This window comes from Chiloscyllium plagiosum, chromosome 24 (genome assembly GCF_004010195.1).
Source record: "Chiloscyllium plagiosum isolate BGI_BamShark_2017 chromosome 24, ASM401019v2, whole genome shotgun sequence".
NCBI lineage: Eukaryota > Metazoa > Chordata > Chondrichthyes > Orectolobiformes > Hemiscylliidae > Chiloscyllium > Chiloscyllium plagiosum.
In genome coordinates, this window is record NC_057733.1 from 52193800 (window position 1) to 52218462 (window position 24663).

A 24663-nucleotide genomic window follows, 5' to 3' on the forward strand; every position below is an offset into this window, starting at 1 on the left:
CCGCGCTGTCGGAGGGTCAGTGCTGAGGGAGTGCCGCGCTGTCGGAGGGTCAGTGCTGAGGGAGTGCCGCGCTGTCGGAGGGTCAGTGCTGAGAGGGTACCCCGCTGTGGGAAAGTCAGTGCTGAGGGATTGCCGCACTGTCGGACGGTCAGTGCTGAGGGAGTGCCGCGCTGTCGGAGGGTCAGTGCTGAGGGAGTGCCGCTCTGTCGGAGGGTCAGTGCTGAGAGAGTCAGCCCCTGCACTCCAAGGTCTCTTTGTTCAGCAACACTCCCTAGGACCTCACCATTAAGTGTATAAATCCTCCTCTGTTTTGCCTTTCCGAAGTGCAGCACCTCACATTTACCTAAATTAAACTCCATCTGCCACTCCTTGGCCCATTAGCTTGTCTGATCAAGATTGCATTGTAACCTTCTGAGGTAATCTTCTCTGCTGTCCACTACATCTCCAATTTTGGTGCCATCCATAAACTTACTAACTATACCGCCTATGTTCACATCTAAATCATTTATATAAATGACAAAAAGCAATGGACTCAGCATCGACCTTTGTGGCACACTGCTGGTCACGTGCCTCCAGTCTGAAAAACAAACCTCCACCACCACCCTCTGTCTTTTGCTTTCGAACCAGTTCTGTATCCAAGTGGCTAGTTCTCCCTGTATTCCATGTGATCTAATCTTGCTAACCAGTCTCGGAGGTTCAGTACTGAGGAAGTGCAGCAACGTTGGAGAGTCATAGAGCTGTGCAGCACTGCAACGGAACCTTTTGTCCAACTCGCCCAGGCCAACCAGATATCCTAAATTAATCTAGTCCTCTTTGTCAGCATTTTGCCCATATCCCTCTGAAGCCTTCCCATTCATATATCCATTCAGATGACTTTTAAATATTGTAATTTACCAGCCTCCACCACTTCCTGTGGCAGCTCATTCTATACACGCACTACCCTCTGTGTGAAAAAGTTGTCCCTTAGGTCCCTTTTAAGACTTTAACCTCTCACCCCATAAACCTATGCCCTCTAGTTTTGGACTGCCATACCCTAAGGCAATGACCTTGTCAGTTTACACTATCCATGCCCCTCATAATTTTATAAACCGCTATAAGGTCACCCTTCAGCCTCTCATGCAGTATGGAGTGAATAGTGCTGTGTTTTAGATGATGCACTTACTCAATAATCTGAATGCCGTTGTTGTGGTTCTGTTCGCCGAGCTGAAAGTTTTTGTTGCAAACGTTTTTCGTCCCCTGGCTAGGCGACATCATCAGTGCTTGGGAGCTTCCTGCGAAGTGCTTCTTTGATGTTTCCTCCGGTGTTTATAGTGGTCTGTCCCTGCCGCTTCCGGTTGTCAGTTTCAGCCGTCCGCTGTAGTGGTTGGTATATTGGGTCCAGGTCGATGTGTTTGTTGATGGAGTTTTTGTGGATGAATGCCATGCCTCTAGGAATTCCCTGGCTGTTCTCTGTCTGGCTTGCCCTATGGTAGTAGTGTGTCTACGCAGACACCAAGCAACATGAATTTGACTGGGACAACACTACTACCATGGGGCAAGCCAGAGAACAGCCAGGGAATTCCTAGAGGCATCGCATTCATCCACAAACTCCATCAACAAACACATCGACCTGGACCCAATATACCAACCACTACAGCAGACGGCTGAAACTGACAACCGGAAGCGGCAGGGACAGACCACTATAAACACCGGAGGAAACATCAAAGAAGCGCTTCGCAGGAGGCTCCCAAGCACTGATGATGTCACCTAGCCAGGGGACAAAATGTTTGCAACAAAAACTTCCAGCTCGGCGAACAGAACCACAACAACGAGCACCCGAGCTACAAATCTTAGCACAAACTTTGAATCTGAATACCCTTTCAGATGCGTCTGAGAAATCCCTTGCAACTTATTTGAGGAAGTGTGCTCCTCTTTTCCTGATGTTCTGGCCAATATTTACCCCACAATCAATTCTGGTCATTTTCATGTTAATATCTGTATAAATTTACTATTTGCCCATTTCCTCTATTATAACAGTTCAAAATTGTTAATGTAATTTGCCATGGAACACCCTGAAGCAGTAAATGGTGCTGAAAATTGCCATGTCCTTTTGTTCAGAATGTTCTTTTCAGCAGGGACTGTCTGCTGACCGTTCATACTGGGACATTAACCATTGGGGGAGGGAGAAAGCACTGATCCCAGTAGGAGACAGCACTTTTAGGGTGTATGGGGAAAATAACAACAGCAAGGTGTTGCTGATTTAGGGAAACTTGATTGATTCTTTGGATAAATGTAGAACTTTTCTGTTGTTAATGTAGTAAAACTTTGCAGGTTCCTTCAGCGTAGCATATTAAACAGTAATCAAACAGCATATAACATGAGACACATGAGGAGGTGTATGGGCAGGTTACTAAAAGCTTTATGAAAGAGATAGGAATGTTTAAGGAACATCTGAAAGAGCAGGAGAGATGCTGAGGGTTTGGGAATTACTGAATTTAGGACCCAAAAGCCTGCCAATATGAGAGAGGCACAGATTTTGGAGGAGGAGATTACAGAGGGAGGGACATGGTCCTGGATCGATTTGAAAAAAATGTTAATTTTCACATCTCTGTGTTGCAAGACTGGGAGCTGTTGTAGATTTGTGAGCAGAGGGGTAATAAGTGAACAGGGCTTGGTGTAGTCTGAGGTTACAGAGGGTGGAAATGCGTGACAGGCCAGAAGAGATGTGTAAAAGCATCAGGGCTCACAGGCTGTGCTTGTTTCTCTAGGCCGGCAGTGTATATTCCAGCAGCCAAGGCTTCCCAAGATGGTGCAACACCAGAGCTTACTCCTCTGCACTTGTTGTAAGGAAGGTCACTATGCTCCTGCAGATCTCCATGAGCTTGACTGTTTGCAGCCTGACACTGTGGCCGATGACATTGACGGGTGCTACACTGCCCAGCAGCGGGCAGCTGTCCTGAGGGTACTGAACACAGCTTCCCGCGAGGAGCTGGCAGGAATCAAGCTGTTGCGGGGCAGAAAGTCGGCCAACATTGTGGAGTACAGGGCAGGGCGCGGACCATTCACCAACCTGCAGAGTCTGTTGGAGGTGCCCCTCTTCAAACACAAAACTATATTGAAGGTGTGTCAGTCAATCCTGAAACCCTGTCAGGAGCCTGGGAAGAAAGAGAAGAAATTCCAGGGTTTGAAATTTATCAAACCTGACGTAGAACGAAAGCGACTTCTGGTAAGGACCTGCTGGGGAGGATGTACAGTCAGTAAACTGGACAGGCAGTCGTGTACTGGAGCTATAATCAGGATAATGGGCAAGCAATCTGCATACAGTATATGAAATCAGAATAATAGGCTTCCAGTCAGTATGCTGGAAAAATTAACAGTATAATGGGTTTCCCCAGTACACTGGATATGCAATCTATATAATGGAAATGCAGTTGGTAAACTGATACTCGAACTCGTGATCCTCTGATTCCAAGCTTCTGACTGATGAGCTGTAACTGACACTGATTGGTACGTCTAATAACAGTGTAGTGATGTGGACCATTTGTGATACAAATGTGAGGGTAGCAGTTTATATTGTGGAATTGCTGTCTGTAGGTGGTACAAAAGGATGGGGATGGCGTAGTGGTGTCATTGGAGGGGTAATCCAGGACCACAGGTTAACGTTCTGGGGTCATGGATTCAAGATGGTGAAATTTATATTCAATTAAAAAAAAATCTGTCATAGAAAGATAGCCCATTGGCAACTGTTTGGTTAACTCGGGCAGGAAATCTGCCACCCTTAGCTGGTCTGACCTACGTTTAACTCCATACCCACAGCAACATGGCAGATTCTTCTCTGCCCTTTGGAGTGGGCAAAAAGTGAACAAATAAAATAGTTGTGACAGTAGAAATTAAGGTTTGATTGGAAATGTGTTCAATAGTAATTTAAATGGACAGATGTGATGGCTGGTCACTCCTGCTGGAATTGAGAGATTTTTGCTTCATATGTTTCTGCAGTTTCCAGAAAGGAATTAGTGAGCTGAATGCTGCAGGTCAATAATAGCACAGAAGTAATCTTTATTCTAGAATACTGTGGGCAGGGGGTTAGACACTCTGACTGGGGAGAAGTTTTACCCAAGTATGTCCTTTTTTATTTTCCACAAGGCAGTAAAAACCATCGTGTCAGTTGTGTTTGGAATCCGTAAGATTGCATGGGCTCACGTGGACCGGAATCTGACTGTCCTGGACTGGAACCAGGAAACGAGTCATCGGTACATGAAAGGACCGTACCTGCCCTCCATCTACCTCGAGGAGGCAAGTGAGCTCAGCAGGTTTCTCTCCCTATTGCAGTTGTCTAGGGAAAGTGGGCAGTTGTATTATCTTCCCAGTGTTTGTACTGTCTGTCGAAGATCGAAGATTAAGGGGTGATTTAATTAAGGTGTTTGAGATGATGCATAAACACAGTTTCCTCTTGTAGGATCCAAGCTGCGAACTCATGGATAAATTCCCAGAAATTTCACCAGTTTGTTTTTTATTCTTTTGTGAGTGTCACTGGCCTAGTTACCTATCCCTAATTGCCTTTGAATGGAATGTTCATGCCAGGCTATTCCAGAATCAGCCATCTCATGTAGGCTGGACCAGGCAAGGGTGGCAGTTTTCCTTTTCTGTAGGACACCAGTGGACCAGATAGGTTCTTAGCGCAATTGGTTTTGCCTCCATTACTGAATCTAACTTTCAATTCCGATTGCACTAACTGCTGTAATGTCCCCAGAACATTAGCCTGAGCGTCTGGAGGACTAGTCCAGTGAAAAGTTAGGAATGGGATAACAAATGTTAGCCCAGCCAGTGACATCCATATCTCACAAAAGAATAAAAGACCTATCGCTCCACTATCTTTTACATGACATCCTCTTCCAGCCTAAACAACAAATAAAACAGTATTGTTCACCATGGTCAGTATTTAAAAAGATTTTTAGCCAGTTTGTTCAGATGTGCTGTGTCACGTCTCTGGGCAGGTGGTTAAGAGGTAGGCACACCCAACACTGCACCATCTGAGACCTTCCTTTATTTTAATAATGAGTGAGTCCCATAATTTGAAAAGAACAAGGCAAATATCTCAGTTTTGTCTTTATTCTTGGCTGGGGGAGGGGGGTGGTGGTTGCTCGTAGGCAATTGATCTTCCATTTCTGGAGGGTTAGTAATTGGTGGGGACGCAGGAACAAGATTATCCTTAAAATCAGAGTTTCAATCAATAATGGAGGATGTTATAGATCATCCGTTTACACAAGGGGCATTGGAAAACTGGAACCTGTTTTTCCCCCCCCCCGCGCCCCCCAAAAAAAAACAGGATGCTTGGATGCTGTGAATTAAAAATGTCAAAGTAGAGGTTGATCTGCCTTTTACTTGTGGCTTAAGGGTTACCAAACCCAAGCAGGTTTTTAAGAGTACATTTCAATCATGAGCCTAGAAAAGGCTACAGGGGCTGATTGTCCTCCTATTCACATGAAACTGATGGATCTGGAAGTTGGAGCAGGGCAAGAATGCTGCCTTGTGGAGAGTTTCAGACTCCGGCTTTGTTCAAAGTGTCTCCCTCAGTGACTCCATGTCAGCTGCTGCTTTCCTGCAATTCACTGCAGCTGAGAAACAGGAAAACAGGCTATCTCTTTCACTGTCCTAAATGCTCATGCACTCCACAGAAGGTATGAGTTTATCTGGGCGGTGGGGAGGTCAAGCAGGTGGGAGAGTCAGGAGTCACTGTGCACTGATTTGGAGTAATTGTCAACAGATCCAGAGGGAGGTGTATTTTTACCCTGTACATTGTCACAGTCTAGAATACGTTGGTTCAAAGATCTGTGGGAAGAAAATTTAGTAATACATTTCAGAAGAGTATTTGTTAAATACTTGAAAGGGAAGAAGTTTGCAGGACCATGGGGCAACAGCAGGATGTGGGACAGCTTTCAAAGAGCTGGCACAAGTGTGAACTGAATGGCCTCTAGATTCCTAGAAAATTCCAATGTTCTTCCTCATTTTTTTCCATTGATTTGCAGATCTCCTCCGCCGTCTCAAAAATCCCCAAAGCGGATTTCTTCATCTTGGAGAAGCCCAGCATCTCAGTCCAGAACACCAACCTGTTCCCTGTGACTTTGCACTTGCGCACTATTGAGGCTATGCTACACGGGCTGCTGGGGGCAAGTTTCCTGGAGGATGGTCAGCACAAGGTGCTGAGCGTGGTGCGCACTGCTGTCGGGAAGCACTTTGAGTTGATGGTGGGGGAATCCCGGACGAGTGGCAGGGAACTGGTCCAGCAGTTCATGATTGACTCAGTGACACAGGAGCACCCTCGGGTGCTGTTCCCTCGGGACGCTTTGGCCCGTTACAGGAGACTGTTTCAGAAGGGAAATGCAGATCGGGGAGAGGAAATGTGTGATGCTTTGCTGCAGGCTATTGCTTTCTATGAATTTCTGTTTAACAATCCTTAAAAATCACACCATAATTAAAGAGGGACTCAATTTTATCAATACAAACATCTTGATAAGTACCACTCTTGGTCAGGGTGAAAAAAAGAAAATATCTACTTCAGTTTCTCCTTGCTCCCACTCCTCACTTGATGTCTCATTGCCATATGACTTATTAGTCACCCTTTGATACTTTGCCCACGTAGCCTCAGAGCACGGTAGTCCTTCCTGATGGTCTGGTCAATCAGCATCAAAGAAGAGAGAGTTTGGTAACTGTCACATTGCTGTTTGTGGGAGGTTTGCTGTCAGCAAATTGGCTTCAATGCTTCCGAGACTCCAAAAGTGCCTGCACTTCAGATGTACTTCACTGACTCTAATGCATTTTGGGATGATCGGTGGTCATGATAGGCGCTGTGGAAATGCAGGTTCTTTTCTTGTGCATGATCCCTGACTGAAAATGTTGGATTGATTACCTGACTGCAACAGGCTTCACTGTTAAGCTAAAACTTGATGCCTATTTGAACACTATCCTAAATCCAAGGGCATTGATTGTAACTGATTTACCACACGACATTTAATAGAGAGTTGAGTGGGTTGCAGGCAGCAATCAGCAAAACTTCAATCTAAAATATAAACAGAAAATGTTGGAAATATTCAGTAGTGCAAAGAGCAGCTGTGGAGAGAGAAGCAGGAGTTAATGTTTCAGACTAATATTCTTTCTTTCTTCGGAACGGACTTGAAATGTTAATTTTTTTGTCTTCATAGATGCTGTCACATTTGAGCATTTGCAGCATTTTCTGTTTTTATTACAGCTTTCCAACATTTACATTATTTTGCTTTATTGTTAGTAACTTCAGCCTATTGCTCGGAGACTCTTGCATCATTTATTTTTGCTCTATCCAACAATTCACATCTGTCTCAGTAATGTCAGAGCCAGTCCTGTTCCCTTGAAACATCTGAAGAACACACCTACATTTAAATAGTGCCTTTCATGACTTCAGTGTAATGATTGTTGTAATGTAGGAAACATGGCTGCCACAGAGCATCATGATGACGATCAGATATTGTATTTCAATGCTGTTGATTGAAGGATAAATATTGATTCCAGGACACTGGGGGCAAACAAACCTCAATTGTTTTTGAAAATTGCCATCGTATCTGACACAAACTGAAATGGTAGATTAGATTCCCTACAGTGTGGAAACAAGCCCTTTGGCCCAACTAGTCCACACCGATCCTGCGCAGAGTAACCCACCTAGACCCATTTCACTCTAACCAATGCACCTAGTACTATGGGCAATTTCGCATAGCCAATTCACCTGACCTGCACATCTTTGGACTGTGGGAAGAAACCGGAGCACCCGGAGGAAACCCATGCAGACACAGGGAGAATGTGATGTGGCCTTCTCCTGACAGTACAGCTCTCCTTCAGAATTATTTAGCTACTAAGATATAAAAGAGACCTAAGGGGCAACTTTTCACGCAGAGGGTAGTATGTGTATGGAATGAGCTGTCAGAGGATGTGGTGGAGGCTTGTACAATTGCAACATTTAAGAGGCATTTGGATGGGTATATGAATAGGAAGGGTTTGGAGGGATATGGGCAGGTGGTGGCAGGTGGGACAAAAGTGGTCGGCGTGGACGGGTTGGACTCTATGACTCTAGTTGGGCTCAACCAGGAACTCTAGATCATAGGTTTCAGAGGTTGGAGTGGAATTTGAACCTATATTATTTTGACTCAACCCTGCACGTATTACAGAATCCTGCCATATGTGTATGTGTGTGAAGAGATCAGACAATATTCCAGGGCAGTACAGATCAATTTTTCACTGGGAGGGAGGTCACACAGGGATTCACAAAGTTATCAAAGACCATTTATTTTTATGAATTTGGTAGTTGTCCTCTTAAGAGTTAGTTTGATTAAGCCTTTTTGTGGAAAATGAGCTTATCTTCATTGGTTGAGAGCTGTGCCACTGATGTTATCCACTGTTATCCTGCCTCTGCTTTTTGAGCTGATCCTTTAACTGGATTTTGTGCAATTTGATTTCAAAACACCCAGATGATGGCTCCTTTGTGCACAGACTGGACTATGTGCACTATATTGTTTAAATTAATATTCAATTGTTTTTATGGTTGAGCCACTCTATCTTTGAACACATCCATCATTGGTTGTTCTGGGGTGAAAGGCATTACAAGTCTTTCCACACTCAAGATAGCTTCTTATTGTGGGTTTAGGTAATTGATTGCAATATAGTTTCAATTGTAGAGCTGCTCAAAATAGGCTATGAAATAACAGGCTTCCATCTAGACACTTTCTTGATATTGATGATCAGCCAGTATCAAAATGAATGGTGGAGTAGGTTTAAGGGGTTGAATGGCTTACGCCACCTAATAGGTTTCTGTTAAAATGAGCATTATCTGTAGGACCTGAACTCCTAAAACACTTGACAGTCAATGAAGTAAGTCTGAAGTATCGTCATTGTTGAAAAGTAGGAAACATGGCAGCAAATTTACACACAGTAAACTCCCATAATCAGTAATGAATATTTGTGATTTGCTAGAATGTACATAATCATTTATTGTTTTCATGAGCCTTGACTACTACTTACCTCATTAGCACATTATTTGGTCAAGTTTATCCAGCTTCCCTCAAAGGGATATACACTATCCACTTCAACTACTCCCTTGTGGTAGCAAGTTCCATTGTGTTTAATGACATTTCTCCCAAGTTTCCCTTTAGATATATTAGCAATTATCTTGGATTGTTCTAGTTTTCACAAACATAGTATCTTGCCTATCCTAAAAATCTTTTCAAAACCGAAATGAAAAACATCACCCTCCACCTTCTCCTTTCTAGAGGAGAAGTCCATGAAGAAGGGCTTATGCCCAAAATGTCGATTCTCCTGTTCCCTGGATGCTGCCTGACCTGCTGCGCTTTTCCAGCAACACATTTTCAGAGGAGAAGTCCAGTCTGTTTAATTTTTTGATAGCTAGAATCTCAGTTTTGGCATCATCCTTGTAAATATTACTTGTACGTTCTCCAGTGCCTCTTTATAACATGGAAACCACACTTTCCACTTATCTCAAATCAACCTCAATTCTATCAGCATTCTGTTGATTTAAACATAAATGTACAATGGTTGATTAGCAAGTATGCAGACGATATGCAAATTGGTGGAATGGTATGTAGATATAGACCTTAGATTACAGAAGCAGATAAAACAGGCTGGTCACATGGGCTGATCAGTGGCAAGTGGAATTCAATCCATATCAACAAGTGTGAGGTGATGCACATTGGCAAGATAAACAAAGCAAAAGGATACATGTTGAATGGTAGGACTTTGGGAAACACCCAGGACATGCATGTCCACTAGTCCCAGAAATACACACCTTTACTAACCAAGGCATAAGATTTATGACAAGGAAGGGTAACCAGATCCCAAATGTTTCCTCTGATTTCTCTTCACAGATGCTGCCAGACCTGCTGAAATTTAGCAGCAATTTATGTTTTGTGTTGGATAAGACTTTATACAATTCCAGCATAACCTCCCTGCTCTTCGAGGCTTAGTTAGGCCACAGTGGGAGTATCAGGTACAGTTCTGGTAATCACATTACAGGAAGGATGTGATCTCACTGGAAAGGTGCACAGCAGATTTACCAGGACGTTGCCTGGACTGAGAGTTTCAGTTATCAAGATAGATTGGAGATATTTTCCTTGGAGCAGGGAGACAGAGGGGAAATGATTGGACATAGACAAGGTGGACTGGAAGGAATTGTTTTACCTTTGGTGAAGGGAATCAATTACATGGGACAATAGATTAAATTAAGGGGCAGGAGGTTTAGAGGAGATGAGAAAGTGTTTTCACTCACAGGGTGGTAGGAAACTGGAACTCACTGCCTGTAAAGGTGGTAGAATGAAAAACCCTCATAACATGTAGGAATTTTTAGATGAGCTTTTGCAATGTCAAGGCATATAGGCTGTGGCCCAAGTGCTATAAAAGTTGAATGCTTGTTTTTGACTGGTGTAAACGACGTGCTAAAGGACCTTTTTTTTGTGCTGAAGATTTCATTGATGCTGAGAATGTATTCAGAGAAATTGTGTTGTGACACAGGCCATCAGTGTAACTCACAGATCTGGCTTAGTCATTCACAATGGGAACTGTGAATGGAATGATTCCTGCATGAGATAATCAAAGCAGTCAAACCCAAGTCTGTAGTTGGCAATTCATTCAGCACTAAATCTAAAGAGGTTTATTCTCAAGATCAAAGTCTATCAATTGGTATACGAGGGGTCAGATCTCCAAAACCACGACAAAGAAACGTTAATCATCTATTTGAACAAGGATTGTACCTAAATCCCTGAGTGTTATCCAGAGCACGACAGTGGCTTCAGAATGCAGAGGACAGAGTGATAAAGATCAACTTTCTACAGCATAGCTATTTCCCTGGTGCAAGGACCCACAACTAACTAGTTACGGTCATTGTCTCTGGTTTGTTTGTCCTCTAGGGCTATGCTCACTCCATAGTCACATATTCCAAGCTAGGACACTAGGTAGAATCATACAGTGTATAAACTACTTTTCAGCCCACCATCGCTACGAAGAGAATCTTGACTGCTTGCAGTGTTACTGGGGGCTACAATTTGTTAACAGACAGGTTGCTTCAAGTCCAAAACATCACTGGAAGACGCCATAACTATCTACAAAGCCAAAAATTCTCACCTGTAAAAGATTGCCAAGTTATTTTTGCTTTCTTGCAAAAAGATTAAGCAAGGCAATTTACAAACTTCTTTTGGTTTTAAGAAGTCAAAGAACTGAGAGTATTACACACAGTTCATACAGTAATGCTTAATTTAAATTAAAAAGAACTTGTATTGTACATAATATTGGAGACTTCAGGTTACCAGCATTTCTTTGATTTATTTAATTCCATATCCTATGACAGAATAGGGTATACAATCACACTATGCAATGCAAGGGTACTCCATCCTTTGTAAGATTTATGTCATATAAAATTGTAACAATAAAAAGCTTTAGTGAAACGGAGAATGGATTATAGCCATTCATGATTTATGACAACATTCACCTCAGCAGCCCAAAGAGGCTGTCACATTCAGACAGTGACAAGCAGCAAAGGGTCAGCCATTTGACACCAAGATACTTACCTGATCGCAAGGTCTGAAATTGGTCATGTTTATAACACAAATGGAAGATTTATAAACCAAATTTTGCATGTTTCAATCAAAAATGTTCCTGGGCATGGAACTGAAGGGAGGGAAAATCAAAATTGTTATTCATCCTCCGTAGTTAAAATACTTCCATTGCCTTGAGCTAGAGGGGAGGGGAGGGGGTGTGTGGAAGGAAAGAGAGAGAGGCAGGGAGGAGGTATATTTGTCAGCATTCTTACTCCTGATACCCATCCAGGTATGCATGAAGTGCCAATGACAGATTAGCACAAGACCGTCTTGGCTGCAATGATTCACAGTCAAATAATACTCCCTTTTGACTCAAGGATTATTGGGTGAGATACGACAAGGTACTTGTTAAACAAATACTAACAAAATAGGAGGCCAGAAGTGTTATAGATCAACTTCAGGCACTCAAAATTATTATGAATTGGATTTTTACATTCTTAGACAGCAGATTTAGTTGTTCCACTGTAATTAAATTAACATTACCAACATTTTCCTACACACTTTCACATCACTTTACTGTACAAATATGTCTCCACAAAATACACATATATACAGTGGACACAATAATGAAGTAAAAAGCCAGGGAGAAAAATACCCCAGTAATACAGTCTGCCTCAAATGTGGTAATTCACTATACAATGAGTCAAGTTGAAATCTTCATGGAAAACTGTTTGCAAGGGCTTTCAGAGTGCTTTTAGGTAGCTCCAAGTGCACACTATCCAAATAATGCAAAAATCTGTAAAAGTAAAGCCAGAGTTGTAAGTTGAAAAAAATTTTGCTACACATACACATCAGATCATTCAGTATCTAATATAAGACAGATGCAGATTTGTCCAGTGGACATTTCAAATTAAGGCCAGCTTTAACCAGCTGTGTTGCAGACAGTATTCAAATTCAAAGCTTCTGTAAACAGGCAGCAAAATAGCATTTCAATTGTTGCAAATCACCTTTGTCGTTCTGCCATCCTCCGATCCAAACAAAATACCACCATCCCAAATTAAACTACTGAATTCAGGCAAACAGTGCAGATCCCCACTGTGGAGTTTTAACAGGGGAGTGGAGCATCTCCTGACCAGTCATTTTGTAGACACAGACATAGATTTTTGGCTAACTCAAGCAAATATCAAAAGAAAAAACTTGAGGACAAATCCACTGGCTATCAAGAAATGGATGAAAAGTGGAGATGCAACAAATGAAATTAAGAAGGCTAAGAACTGAATCATACATCATAAAATAGTTTAGTTAATGAACCCATGAATCGAGTCTTACCTGCTCTCCAACTGAAACAAGAACATAACTAACACTTAACTTAAAGCCTTTTAGTGGGGGTTTTAAAAAGTGTAAATTAGAGGAGACATTTTTAGTCTTTGGCTTCAGATAAATCTTTGTGCTAACAGCACCTTTAAACAAAGTTGTAAGGAACATACCTGCGTTTTAGTTTGCCTTGTTCTTTCAGTTTCTCTGTCCTACAAATAGTGCGGAGAGATGGCAGATACTCCACAGCACTTGCTCGTCTGTTACCCAGACTTAGAAATGCCTTGCTCGAGAATACAGTTTTCAGCACCTCTATTCTTTTAGATGCAATACTGAAAAAGACAGACACCACAGATATTTCAGTACTTTCTATGTTCAAATTCAAGAAAAAGAATTACTTTGCATGTACCATTGATGTTGAATTTATTTTCTCCTGACTACATAGCAGTATGAAATGTTCAACTCAGTTTTTTCTCTGGTGCAGTTGAAAGTACTATTTTAAATTTACTTCTTATATTTTGGGTCCCACTGAAACTGTGGAAATCTGGTTGGTTGCACCTCAAAGATTATCCTTCTGACAACAGGAACATTGGTTGGTTTATTTTGCACACTTTCCAGGAATTGCTAGGTCCCCTATATTCTACAAACTGAATTGTGTATAGTATACTACGGGACACAACACTAGCTTAGCAGTGCAAACCTGGGTATATAACACACTTGAGCATACAATGTAGACTGATCGCTAGTGTGGGACGAAGAGAGTGCCAGTATAAGATGTTCAGCACTGAGGAAGTGCTGCAGTGCCAGATGATCAACACTGGGGGAGCACTGCAGTGTCAGATGTTCAGCACTCGGAGTGCAGCAGTGTCAGACTGTCAGTATTGAGAGAGAGCTGCAGTGTCAGAGAGTCAGTATTGAGGGAGTGCCACACTGAGATGGTCAGTACTTAGAAGAGATATTAAAGTTTCAACGTGGGTTTAAAAGAACCATGACATTATTTGAAGAGTAACATGGGAGTTTTCCTGATATTCTGGTCAATATTTAACACTCAAGTAAAGCGATCATGAAGAATTAGGTTGGTTATTGAGCTTGGGGCTGCTGTGCACAAATGAGACTGTCCGATTTATTACAATACAGTCATGATGCTTCAAATATTTCTTTAGCCGAGAAGCTCATGGGACATCCTGAGGACATTCATTTCTTTTTGTCATTACCCATTTAAGGCTCTCTGCATCTTCTTATCCAGGGCTAAAAGGAAGTAACGTAGAAAGGTTACTGCAATAGTAATCTGTTGCTTCCAGAGTGGAGGGCTATGGTTTAACCCAATCCGCTTTGACTCCGTATTCCACTTGTCAATATTTACAGTTTAGCTCACAATAGTTTGGACATCGATACCAAAGTCTTCCCTATGGGAACTTCTACACCACATTGGCCTTGTATATTTTTAAAAAATCCAAAACTTTGGTATTGTCTGCACTGAACTTCACTTATTGCAGTTCAGCAAAGTGTTAAACTGTAATCATGCTAGATTCACATGTGTACTTCTAATACTAGCTTCGTATCAGTGACTTGCTTGGTACCCTACATTAGTACTGATATTTCAGATTATGAATTTACATCAAGACAGAATCGCTTTCAAGCAGACTCTAGGATGCTGTACTCCCTAGCTCCTTCCCCATTATGACTCTACCATTTACTTCCTCTTCAGCTGAATAATAACAAGTGGTTTACATCCTAAAACTCAGTCAGCATACTGCTTTGACATGGTGGCTCAGTGGTTAGCACTGCTGCCTCACAGCGTCAGAGACCCGGGTTTAATTCCCACCTCAGGCAACTGTCTGTGTGGAGTTTCACATTCTTCCCATGTGTGGGTTTCCTCCAGGTCCTCTGGTTTCCTCCCACAGTCCAAAAATGTGCAGGTTAGGTGAATTGGCCATGCTAAATTGCCTGTAGTGTTAGGTGAAGGGATAAATGTATGGGAATGGGTTTGGGTGGGTTGCTCTTCGGAGGGTCGGTGTGGACTTGTTGGGCTGAAGGGCCTGTTTCCACACTGTAAGTAATCTAATCTAATAATCTCAGTCTTTTAAAATTCATTTATGAGACATCACTGGCTAGGCCAGTATTTATTGACCAATGTTCAGAAAGCAGTTAAGAATCAACCACATTATTGCAGGTCTGGAGTCATATCTAGGCCAGACCAGAGAAGGATGGCAATTTCCTTCTGAAAGGACATCAGTGAACCAGGTGGGCTTTTCCAACAATCAGCAACAGTTTCATGTTCATCATTAGACTCTTAATACCAGATTTTTATTGAATTCAAATTTGATCATCTGCCATGACAGGATTCGAGCTCAGGCTTCCAGAACATTACCTGGGTCACTGTATTAACAGTCTAGTAATCATACCACTCGTTCATCATCTCGCCAGTCTTCCACAGAAAAAGGAATTAGAAAAATAAAATTACAGTGGCAGCAATGTTGCTTGTACAATTCACAAGTTTTGGAGAAGTCAGCGAGACAAAACAGCTCAATGAGATACAAATGTCAATGGTTAAATCTCACCTTGTGACCAGAGTATGTTCTATTTGTGGATCTCAGAGCTGCAGAATTTGCTGTAAATATTTCCAACTTCCACTTTTTAAAAAAAAGGAAGGGAGAAACTTGCATGCAAAAAACATTTCATGACCTCAGAGCATCACCAATCTCCCAGCAGTAACTTTAAATGATTTTGAATGAGGGACAAATATTAACTTCAGGCTTCCAGGGAAAACACATTTATTCTTCTTTGAATAAAAATACGAAAACTTCTAAGGCCACCTGAAATAAGTTTAATGCCCCAAAAAAAAAAACCCTCTGACCTACATCTTATTTCAGCACTGATACCCTCTAATCTGCAGTAATCCTTTAGCACAACAGTGGCACCTCTCTGACCTGCAGCTCTCCTTCAGCACTACAAAGGAACGTCAGTAAAAACTGCATCCATTATATGCTGGAGTGAGGCATCAGCCTTCTCCTCTTGACACAATCAATAGATTAGATTCAAAGTCCACAGTCCTGTCACATCCAATCACAGTGGTGAACAACTAAACAATTAATTGAAGGGAAGGCTACATAAATATTCCCATCCTTAATCAGGGAGCCCGGCACATCAGTGCGAAAGATAAAGCTGAAGCATTTGCAACAATCTTCAGTCAGAAGTGAAGATCTATCCTCAATTGGATGGATGATCCACTTCAACATCTTCTGGAGATCTCCAGCGCTACAGATGCCATTCTTCAGCCAATCCTATTCACATGATTGCAAATAAATGGCTGATGACAGTTACAGGTCCTGACAATATTCCAGCAATAGTATTGAAGACTTGTGCCAAAGTACTTAATGCAACCCTAGCCAAAATCATCTAGTACAGCTACAACACATACATGTGGTATGAACATGCGCATATAAATGGCAATGTGGGAAATTACTTGGGTATATCCTATTCACAAAAAACAGGGCAAATCCAACTCAATCAATTACAACTCCTTTAGTCTACTCTCAGTCATCAATAAAATGATGGAATTCCTTCAAGCAGTTTAGTAAGAATCTGCTCACTGATGCTCAATTTGGGATCCAGAAGGGACACCCGGCTCCTGATCTGATTTGAGCCTAAGATCAAACATTGACAAAAATGCTGAACTCCAGATGGGAAACGAGAGTAACTGCCTTTGACATCAAGGGTTCATTTGACCAAGTGTGTTGTAAGGGGAAATATATTTTTTCCCTGTGAACTATAAACCGCAATGCAAGTCCGAATGCTTTATAGCTGAAATATCAGAAGAATTGTGTAACATGAAATACAACTACTGCAGTTTTAACAGTTCAACACAAGATTACTTTTTGAAGCAGTGGGATTTTTACTTTGACACTGAGTGGCACTAAGATTCTTTGAGTTAAGGAAAGGCTGTCTAACAATAGTTCTATGACTGATTGAGCTGCAGTTTGCCAAAAATCTTTAAGTGCAGGGCAGCCAGAAATATCCAGAGCTTGTGATCTAAACACATCTTTCTGACTCATTTTGGCTGAGAAGAAGGAAAAGCAAGCAAGCTTAAAAGACAATTCTAAGCAGAACAGAACCAAAAGCCATCAGGTTAACAAATTGAAGTGGAATCTGATCATTGTTTTTCAGACAATAGTATGGCATCATTGTGGAAATCAAGAGAAACAGAGACACAATTTAACATATGCTTGTGATTTGGACCTTTGATCTTCAGAATTTTGTTCCCTGTCTATAATTAGTGTTTTCTAACCATAAGATCTGTGTCAAACTACCTGCTTTTGTCTGTCTTATCGTCAGTGTGAGTATGTGTATGTAAGTGGGATTTTGAAAGAGGCCAAATTTAAGTTAGTCCGGAGTAGATTAATATTCCTTTCTTTTCTTTACCAGTTGTTAATGTTAATGTTTATGATAAATAGGTTTTTTTTGTAAATAACAAAACCTGGTATGAATTGCCTTTGTCCTGAATGGTGGGCAGTCAGGCAAATTGGTCATTTAGGTCATCTAAATGGAATTTTATACATTTAGGCAGCCGAGTTATACTGAGCATTTGAAGAGATAGTTGTGGTTGTTGGAGATCAGCTCTAGGATACTCTTCTGGAGTTCCTTAGAGTAATGTCCTATGCCCAACCATCTTCAGCAGGTTTAATGACTTTTGTTCCATTACAAAGATCAGAAGTGAGATGTTCATTGACAACTGCATAATATATAGCACCATTCATGGCAACCCAAATACTGAAGCAGTTTATATCCAATTGCAGCAAGACCAGAACAATGGCAAATATATTTGCACCACACTGTGCGAGGCAATGACCATTTCCAACAAAAGTGAATTTAACCATTTGCCCTGGACATTGGCATTACAATTGCTGAATTCCCCACCATCAACACCCTGGATGTCAATCAGAAAATGAACAAGCCATAAAAATACTGTAGCTACAACAGCAGGTCAGAGGCGAGGTATTCTGCAGCAACTAACTCACCTGACCAGTCAAAGCTTGTACACCATCTATAAGGCATAAGTTGCGAGTGTGATGGAATACTCTCCACTTGCTTGGATTCATGTCGCTCCAACAACATTCAAAGCTTGAAAGGACAGCCCCACTTGATTGACACCCCATCCACAGACTTCAATATTCACTCCCTTCATAACAACGCAGTGTATGATGCACTGCGGAAATTCACCAAAGCCCCACTGATACCACCTTTTAGATCCATAATCTCTACTACCTGGAAGGACAAAGGCAGCAGAATAAAGTGAACATTGCCACCTGTAACTTTCCCCTCCATATCAAATACTATCCTGACCTGGAAACATAGAAAAGAGGAATAGGCAATTCGGGTCTGCTCTGCCATTTAATATGATCTTGGCTGATCATCCAAATCAGTATTCTGTACCTGCTTTCTCCTATACCCTCTGATCCCTTTAGCCCTAACAACAGTATCTATCTCTTTTTGGAATCATTCAACATTTTAGCTTCATATACTTACTGAGGCAGAAAATTTCATAGGCTCACCACTCTTTGGTTTAAGAAATTTCTCCTCATCTCATCCCGAAATGAGCTACCTTGCATCCTTAGACTGTGACTTGGAAATATTTTACTGTTCACTATTGCTAGGTCAAAAGCTTGGAATTCCTCCCTAATGATACCATGGATGTTCCTACAACCCAAGTCTGCAATATTTTAAGGCACCGTACCACCACCTACTACAGGGCAATCTGAGATGAGCAGTAAATGATCGCCCAGCCATTAAAGCCCAGATCACCTGAGTTCATTAAAAACAACACAGAAGATAGTTTGGCTTAGACTACACTATCTGTGCAGATTCCCAAGCCTCCATTTATAGAATTACTAAATTAGTAGTAAATACACATGTTTCCTTAGACTAAAGTCCCAGAAATGAGGGAGTCGCACAACTTTAAATTGCAACTCAGTAATCTTGACAAGCTCAACTGCACCACCAAAAGGTAGTCAGTGGCAATGCATCCAGACTGGCTGCTTAACTCAAAAAAAATTCTCAGGATGCGTGCCTCTTTTATGTGCATTGAGAAGTGATGTTGGGCCTTCTTCTTGAACCACTACAATGTGTGCATGGAACATGCCCTCGCTATCAGATACACTAGGATTCTGACCTAGCAAAGAAGGAACTGTGATTAATAATGTCAGAGTGGTGAATGATTCTGGAGCTCATGGCATTCCTGATAGCAACACCTACTGCCAACACCAACACCTCCCATGAAAATGAAGGTCCAAGGTTTGTGAGGTGCCACTGATTAACCATAGATGAGTTTCTGCCGTGCGTCCTGTGGATACCGCATGCCACATGTCACTCCAGTATTGGAGTGCGTGAATATTTAAGTTTGTGAGCAGACTGGTAATCAAATGGGCTGCCTATGAAAGAAGATTATTTAGGGCAAAAAATTAACAGAAAAAGTGCTCAAGGAATTTAAACCAGTTCCTCAGGACTGGAAATCAAAAATCTTTCAATGTCACTTTATTAAATTACTTCTATGATGAACATTTTAGAGATGGTGAATTGTTTCTATCAAAATCAATAGCTTCAGCTGATACTTGGAAGTACTGGATGCTCATTATCGATACTCCTTGGAGTTTAGAAGAATGAGAGATGACCTCGTTGAAAAGTATGTCCCATTTAAGATAGAAATGAGAAGGGATTTCTTCACTCAGAATGTTGTGAATCCGGGGAATTTTTTTTTAAACCACAGAGGCATATCAAGTTAAGTAGATTAAAGTCAGAGATAAATTTACAGGGAAAAGGCAGGAGAGTGAATTTGAGGTAGGTTTCCATTGAATAATGGAGCAGAGTCGATGGGCTGAACATCCTAATTCTGGTCCTATTTCTTATGCTCTTAAATAGGATTTACAAAGAAACAGAACAAGCATAGGGAGAAAGGAAATAATGTCTTGGGAAATACTTGGGTGAAGGACAGGAGATGGTTAATTGGTAGGAGACAAAAGAAAAGAGGAATCAAAAAAATAAATACATGAGAGTGCGTGAATTGCTCAAAAGAATGGCTACGAAAAGAAGCAGGACAATGAACTGGGGTGGCCAGCTTCCTGTGGCCTCTGTTTCCAATGTACAAGCTTCATGAGATTATGGCAGCTCCCCTATGTGGTAGATTGATGCCTGTCCTTAGTATTAGTTCCAGAAAAGGAACATGTCATGCAAGGGACATTAAAGTTGCATGCGTACTTAGTAATCTCAAAGGGATTGCAAAGTACAACAAGTAGGTCAGGCACAACAAAGAGGAAAACAAAGAGAACATTGGTGGAAAACCTTGATCACACTGCTAAGTTATATGTTGCAAAAGACGACAAGTTCCAAATTTTCCTGTTCACAATTATACATGGAGGTGGGGTGATGATAATGTGCGCAGGGAAATGGAATAAAGAGACACCCGCACCAATCAACCACACCGCCCCGTGGCCCAACATTTCAACTCCCCCTCCCACTCCCAGAGGACATGGAGGTCCTGGGCCTCCTTCACCGCCGCTCCCTCACCACCAGATGCCTGGAGGAAGAACGCCTCATCTTCCGCTTCAGAACACTTCAACCCCAGGGTGTCAACGTGGACTTCAACAGTTTCCTCATTTTCCCTTCCCCCACCTCACCCTAGTTCCAAACCTCCAGCTCAGCACTGTCCCCATGACTTGTCCTACCTGCCTATCTCTTTTTCCATCTATCCACTCCACCCTCTCCTCCCTGACCTATCACCTTCATCCCCTTCCCCACTCACCTATTGTACTCTATGCTACTTTCTCCCCACCCCCACCCTCCTCTAGCTTATCTCTCCACGCTTCAGGCTCTCTGCCTTTATTCCTGATGAAGGGCTTTTGCCCGAAACATCGATTTCGCTGCTCCTTGGATGCTGCCTGAACTGCTGTGCTCTTCCAGCACCACTAATCCAGTGTCCTGATGCAACCCAGTGAATGAATTTTAAAACAAAAAATGTGGATATAAGTTTGAAACATACCTTGTGAGATAATGCGGACATTGTGTGAATAAAGCATTACTGTTTTGATGATTTGGAATGTGAAAGGTGAGTTTCTCCAATGGGCTTTCTCCTGGTTTCCTGCACTTGGTGACAGCTGACTCTATGGATTGCTGAATCTGCAGCCGACACTTCTTCCAGCTCAAAGCTTCCACAGTGGCTCGAATTTCCCCATAGCTGTGAGTAGACCACCAATCTCCCGACTCATCCCTCCTCTCATCCAACACGCCATTTTTAATTTCTGCAGCAGCCCAGTAATAATCACGCTGTCCACATGAACCCTCTGTTTCAACCATGCATGTGTGGAGGCAACTGTCCAAGAATGAGATATTGTCTGTGAACTCAGCTAGTGATCTGAGACACAAAGATACCAACTCACTACACTTTCGTTCTGCTGATGTTCTTGGCTTCTCTTCAATAACTCTAGAGGAATCAGTCTCATCCCTGACAGGCCCACCCCAACTCACTTTACTGGCTTGGCTTTGTGCTGCTTTATCAGCAACTTCAGGTGAGGTAGGAATATCATTCAGTAAAGTCACAAAGGTATTGCTCTCATCTGTGTCAAATAGATCGCTGTCATCAAACAAGATGGCCTTTCTGTGATGCTTTGTCTTATCCAAAAATTTTACAGTGCTGGTATCAGGAAATATGTCACTTCCCTGAAGAATTCTTCCAGCTGCCTGTATGGGTTTACTGATGGAAGACTCAGTGTGTTCAGATATTAGATTTTCAGGCCTTTTTGCATCAGGAATAATTCGGACTGGTAGTGGCAGAAGAAATTGCAAGTTGTGGAATATGAAGTCCAGCCGCCTCCTTTGAAACTCCAGGAGGATTTGTACTTGACTTCTCTGTTGCTCCAGTGAAATGACATCCTGCTGAAAAGCAAATTAAACATAAAGATCAACATAAAACAGAGTTACTGGAGCACCTGCTGCAACCCATTGCATATGTTACAGCTTCAGACAAGGCAGGCTGCTCTCATTGCAATTGTACAAAAGAAAAAGCCCATTTGAGTATTCTGCAAATTTCCATAAGATCTCACATAACTTTCTAAACATCACTGAGTACAGACCCAAAGTCCTCAATCTTATATATCAAGCCCTTAATTTCCAGGATTATTCTTGTGAATCTCTTATGGACCCTAAGCTTAGCAACAACGACCTCAGTTCCTTCATACATATTGTTAATTTGGTAGTCCCAAGTCTACTAATCACTAGCTGCCATACTGACAATGACCCCATTATCCCCATTCTCTGCCTTCTGCCAGTCAGCTAATTCTTCATCCATGCCAATGATTAGCTCTAATACCAGAAACTCTTATCCTATTTAGCAGCCTCCTGTGCGGCATCTTGTCAAAGGCCACCTAGAAATCCAAATAGATCATATCCAATGGCCCTAAATTCGTTACCTCCTCAAAGAATTGTCAGACGTGACCGCCCCTTGATGAAGCCATGCTAACGAACCCCTATTTTTACCATGCACTTCTTGCCCTTCCTGACCAATCTCAAATGAGTAAGTGTCAGTTTGTACTTGACAGTGGGAGCAGTTACCTTGAACATGGAAAATAGATTGCTTGATGGTCCAGTAAAGTATTTGAAACCAAGCAGGCTCTCTGTGCATCCTGTGCTGCATTTGGGAACATCCTGCATCTTCACAATGGAGCTGCTCTTTGACAAATTCTCCAGGGTGTCTTTGGCAGGAACTGCATTTCCGACCAATTCCTCTTGAACTGGGCTTGCAGCCATTCTTATTCCTTTGGGTTATTAATTGAATAGTAGTAAAGAAGTTAATTTTTTGTCAAAAAAACACTTAATTTTAGAACAAGCTGTATTTTATCTAATTCAAAATACAATACTAATCTTTATAAAGATGGTCATGGATCAAGTAATAGCAGCTCAAATAGCAGCTGGTCAAAACTTTAAACTTGTTAAACTCAGTTGTTTGGAAAAACTAGTCCTTAAAAGTCAACATCTAAACACTGAGAGGTCACCAGCATGTTGCACTGCGGAGAAATAAGAGCAAAGGCTTGATGGATCAGCTTGTTATTTTCTGACTATCATTTTAGTATCTTTGTAATTACATCATATTAATGAAGGAACTTGGAAGGCACACAGCTGCCTGTAATTTGGGCAAAGTTAAAAGTCACACAACACCAGATTATGGTCCAACAGGTTTATTTGGAAGTACTAGCTTTCGGAGTGCTGCTCCTTATTCAGAGGTAGCTGTTAAGCACACTTTTAGTGGCAGTTATGTCGGTGCAGACTTGATGGGGTGAAGGACTTTTTCTGCGCTGTACAAATCAATAAAACCTTTATTTCATAATTTGCCGAAAATTTCCAAATTTAAAATGCCTGGCACAGGTAAAAGAATTTCATGGGTCATCATAAACAAGTAGACTGGAGAAATGTTCAGATGAAAGTAATTTGAATTTTTTGGTTCAGTTTTATGAATGCAAATGTCAGTTGTGAAGAACCCAGACTGGACGTGAGAAAGATTTTTCACTCACCTTCAGCAGGGAGAAGCTTATCCACTGGATAGCCACCTCCACTTCGCACCCAAAACTGCAGGTGAAGGATGCTCTGTCGAATGTCACACTTATTGAGGGCAAGCAGCGCACTGAGATCCTTCATATCGGTCCTTAAGTTTTCAGCTAGGCACAAAAGCTGTAGATAGCTGGCAACATTTGCCTGGGTTGAAAAAGCAGAAAATTTGAAGTGCTATACTGGGGTAAGGTCTTTACAACATCCTTATTCTAAAGGATAAATGGAATAAAACAATGTTGCATACCTTAAACCATTATCAGTCTCAGTCAGCTAGGAGATGATTGGTAATTCCCTGTCAATCATGCCTGGAGACCATGCTGCTGTCAGTGACTGGAGTTGGTTTTATTCACATTCTTTGTATTAGGTTACTATCCTCCACTCCTTACACTTACTGCAAAAATAATCCTACTTTTAAGGAAGACAGGGGTTTTACTTCAAGATGAGTTCTATTTGTTTCAGTTCATGGAGATTCTATTTCAATGGATTGTTTGTTGTGAGTCTTGTCACATTATTTTACAGCTTCTTTACACAAACTGCAGTTTAAGAGTATTTCATGGGTCCCATTTTTTGAGCTGGGAGCTTTCTGACACTTGGGTGACTGACTGAAGAGCCATGTGCCCATATGCCTGTACCCTGGCACTAGTCAGTCAATGCCTGCAGAAGATAGGGTAAAGTGGTAGATGGGGAATGTTGCAATACCCAGCATCAAGTAAAAGGATCATAGAATCATAAAACGTTTGTCCCATCAAAACTATGCCTGTTCTCTAAGAGCAGTTTAGCTAGTCCCAGTCCCTCAACTGTCCCAGTAACCCCATTTATCACATTTCTTTCTGAAAGGTACAATTAAGTAAACCTCCATCAAACTAAAAATAACAAATCAGTTAGCCTAACATCTGCCATTGGTCAAATGACGAATCCATTGTTAACGAAGTAGCAGCAGGACTCAAGAAAAGCACAAGAAAAACCATACTGGCTCAGTTTCATTAAATGAAAGAAAAACAGCGTTTGACAAATTTTATATTTCTTGAGGATCCAATCAATACTGCAATATGGATAAGGAGGAATCAATAGATGTAGATATCTGGATTTCCAAAGTGTGATGATGCTGTTCCTTTACCAAGGTTATGCTGTCCTTGCTTTTCTTTTTCAGAGAAGTTGGAAAAGCAGTGGTTCCGAAAGTCTAGGTTTGAAGGGGTTTAGGGTCAGTTTG

The 24663-nt window shown here is 41.7% G+C and overlaps 2 protein-coding genes across 7 annotated transcripts in view; one reads left to right on the top strand and one right to left on the bottom strand.

The window, feature by feature from the left end:
- The window catches only part of tefm (transcription elongation factor, mitochondrial), a 101752-nt gene extending 94651 nt beyond the window's left edge, over positions 1-7101 (top strand). For both annotated transcript variants that reach the window (XM_043715115.1, XM_043715116.1), the window contains 3 exons: positions 2748-3205; positions 4123-4272; positions 6006-7101. In XM_043715115.1, coding sequence (XP_043571050.1) covers positions 2748-3205; positions 4123-4272; positions 6006-6437 — 1040 coding nt within the window. In that variant the 3' untranslated portion in view covers positions 6438-7101. The remainder of the gene's footprint in view (positions 1-2747; positions 3206-4122; positions 4273-6005) is intronic.
- Positions 7102-11936: 4835 nt separating this feature from the next.
- The window catches only part of atad5a (ATPase family AAA domain containing 5a), a 54177-nt gene continuing 41450 nt past the window's right edge, over positions 11937-24663 (bottom strand). For 4 of the 5 annotated variants that reach the window (XM_043715118.1, XM_043715120.1, XM_043715121.1 and 1 more), the window contains 5 exons: positions 23417-23597; positions 22461-22663; positions 20893-21785; positions 13034-13192; positions 11937-12342 (listed from right to left, as the gene is read on the bottom strand). In XM_043715118.1, the coding sequence (XP_043571053.1) occupies positions 12264-12342; positions 13034-13192; positions 20893-21785; positions 22461-22663; positions 23417-23597 (1515 nt within the window). In that variant the 3' untranslated portion in view covers positions 11937-12263. The remainder of the gene's footprint in view (positions 12343-13033; positions 13193-20892; positions 21786-22460; positions 22664-23416; positions 23598-24663) is intronic. The other variant, XM_043715119.1, reaches the window with a different exon arrangement.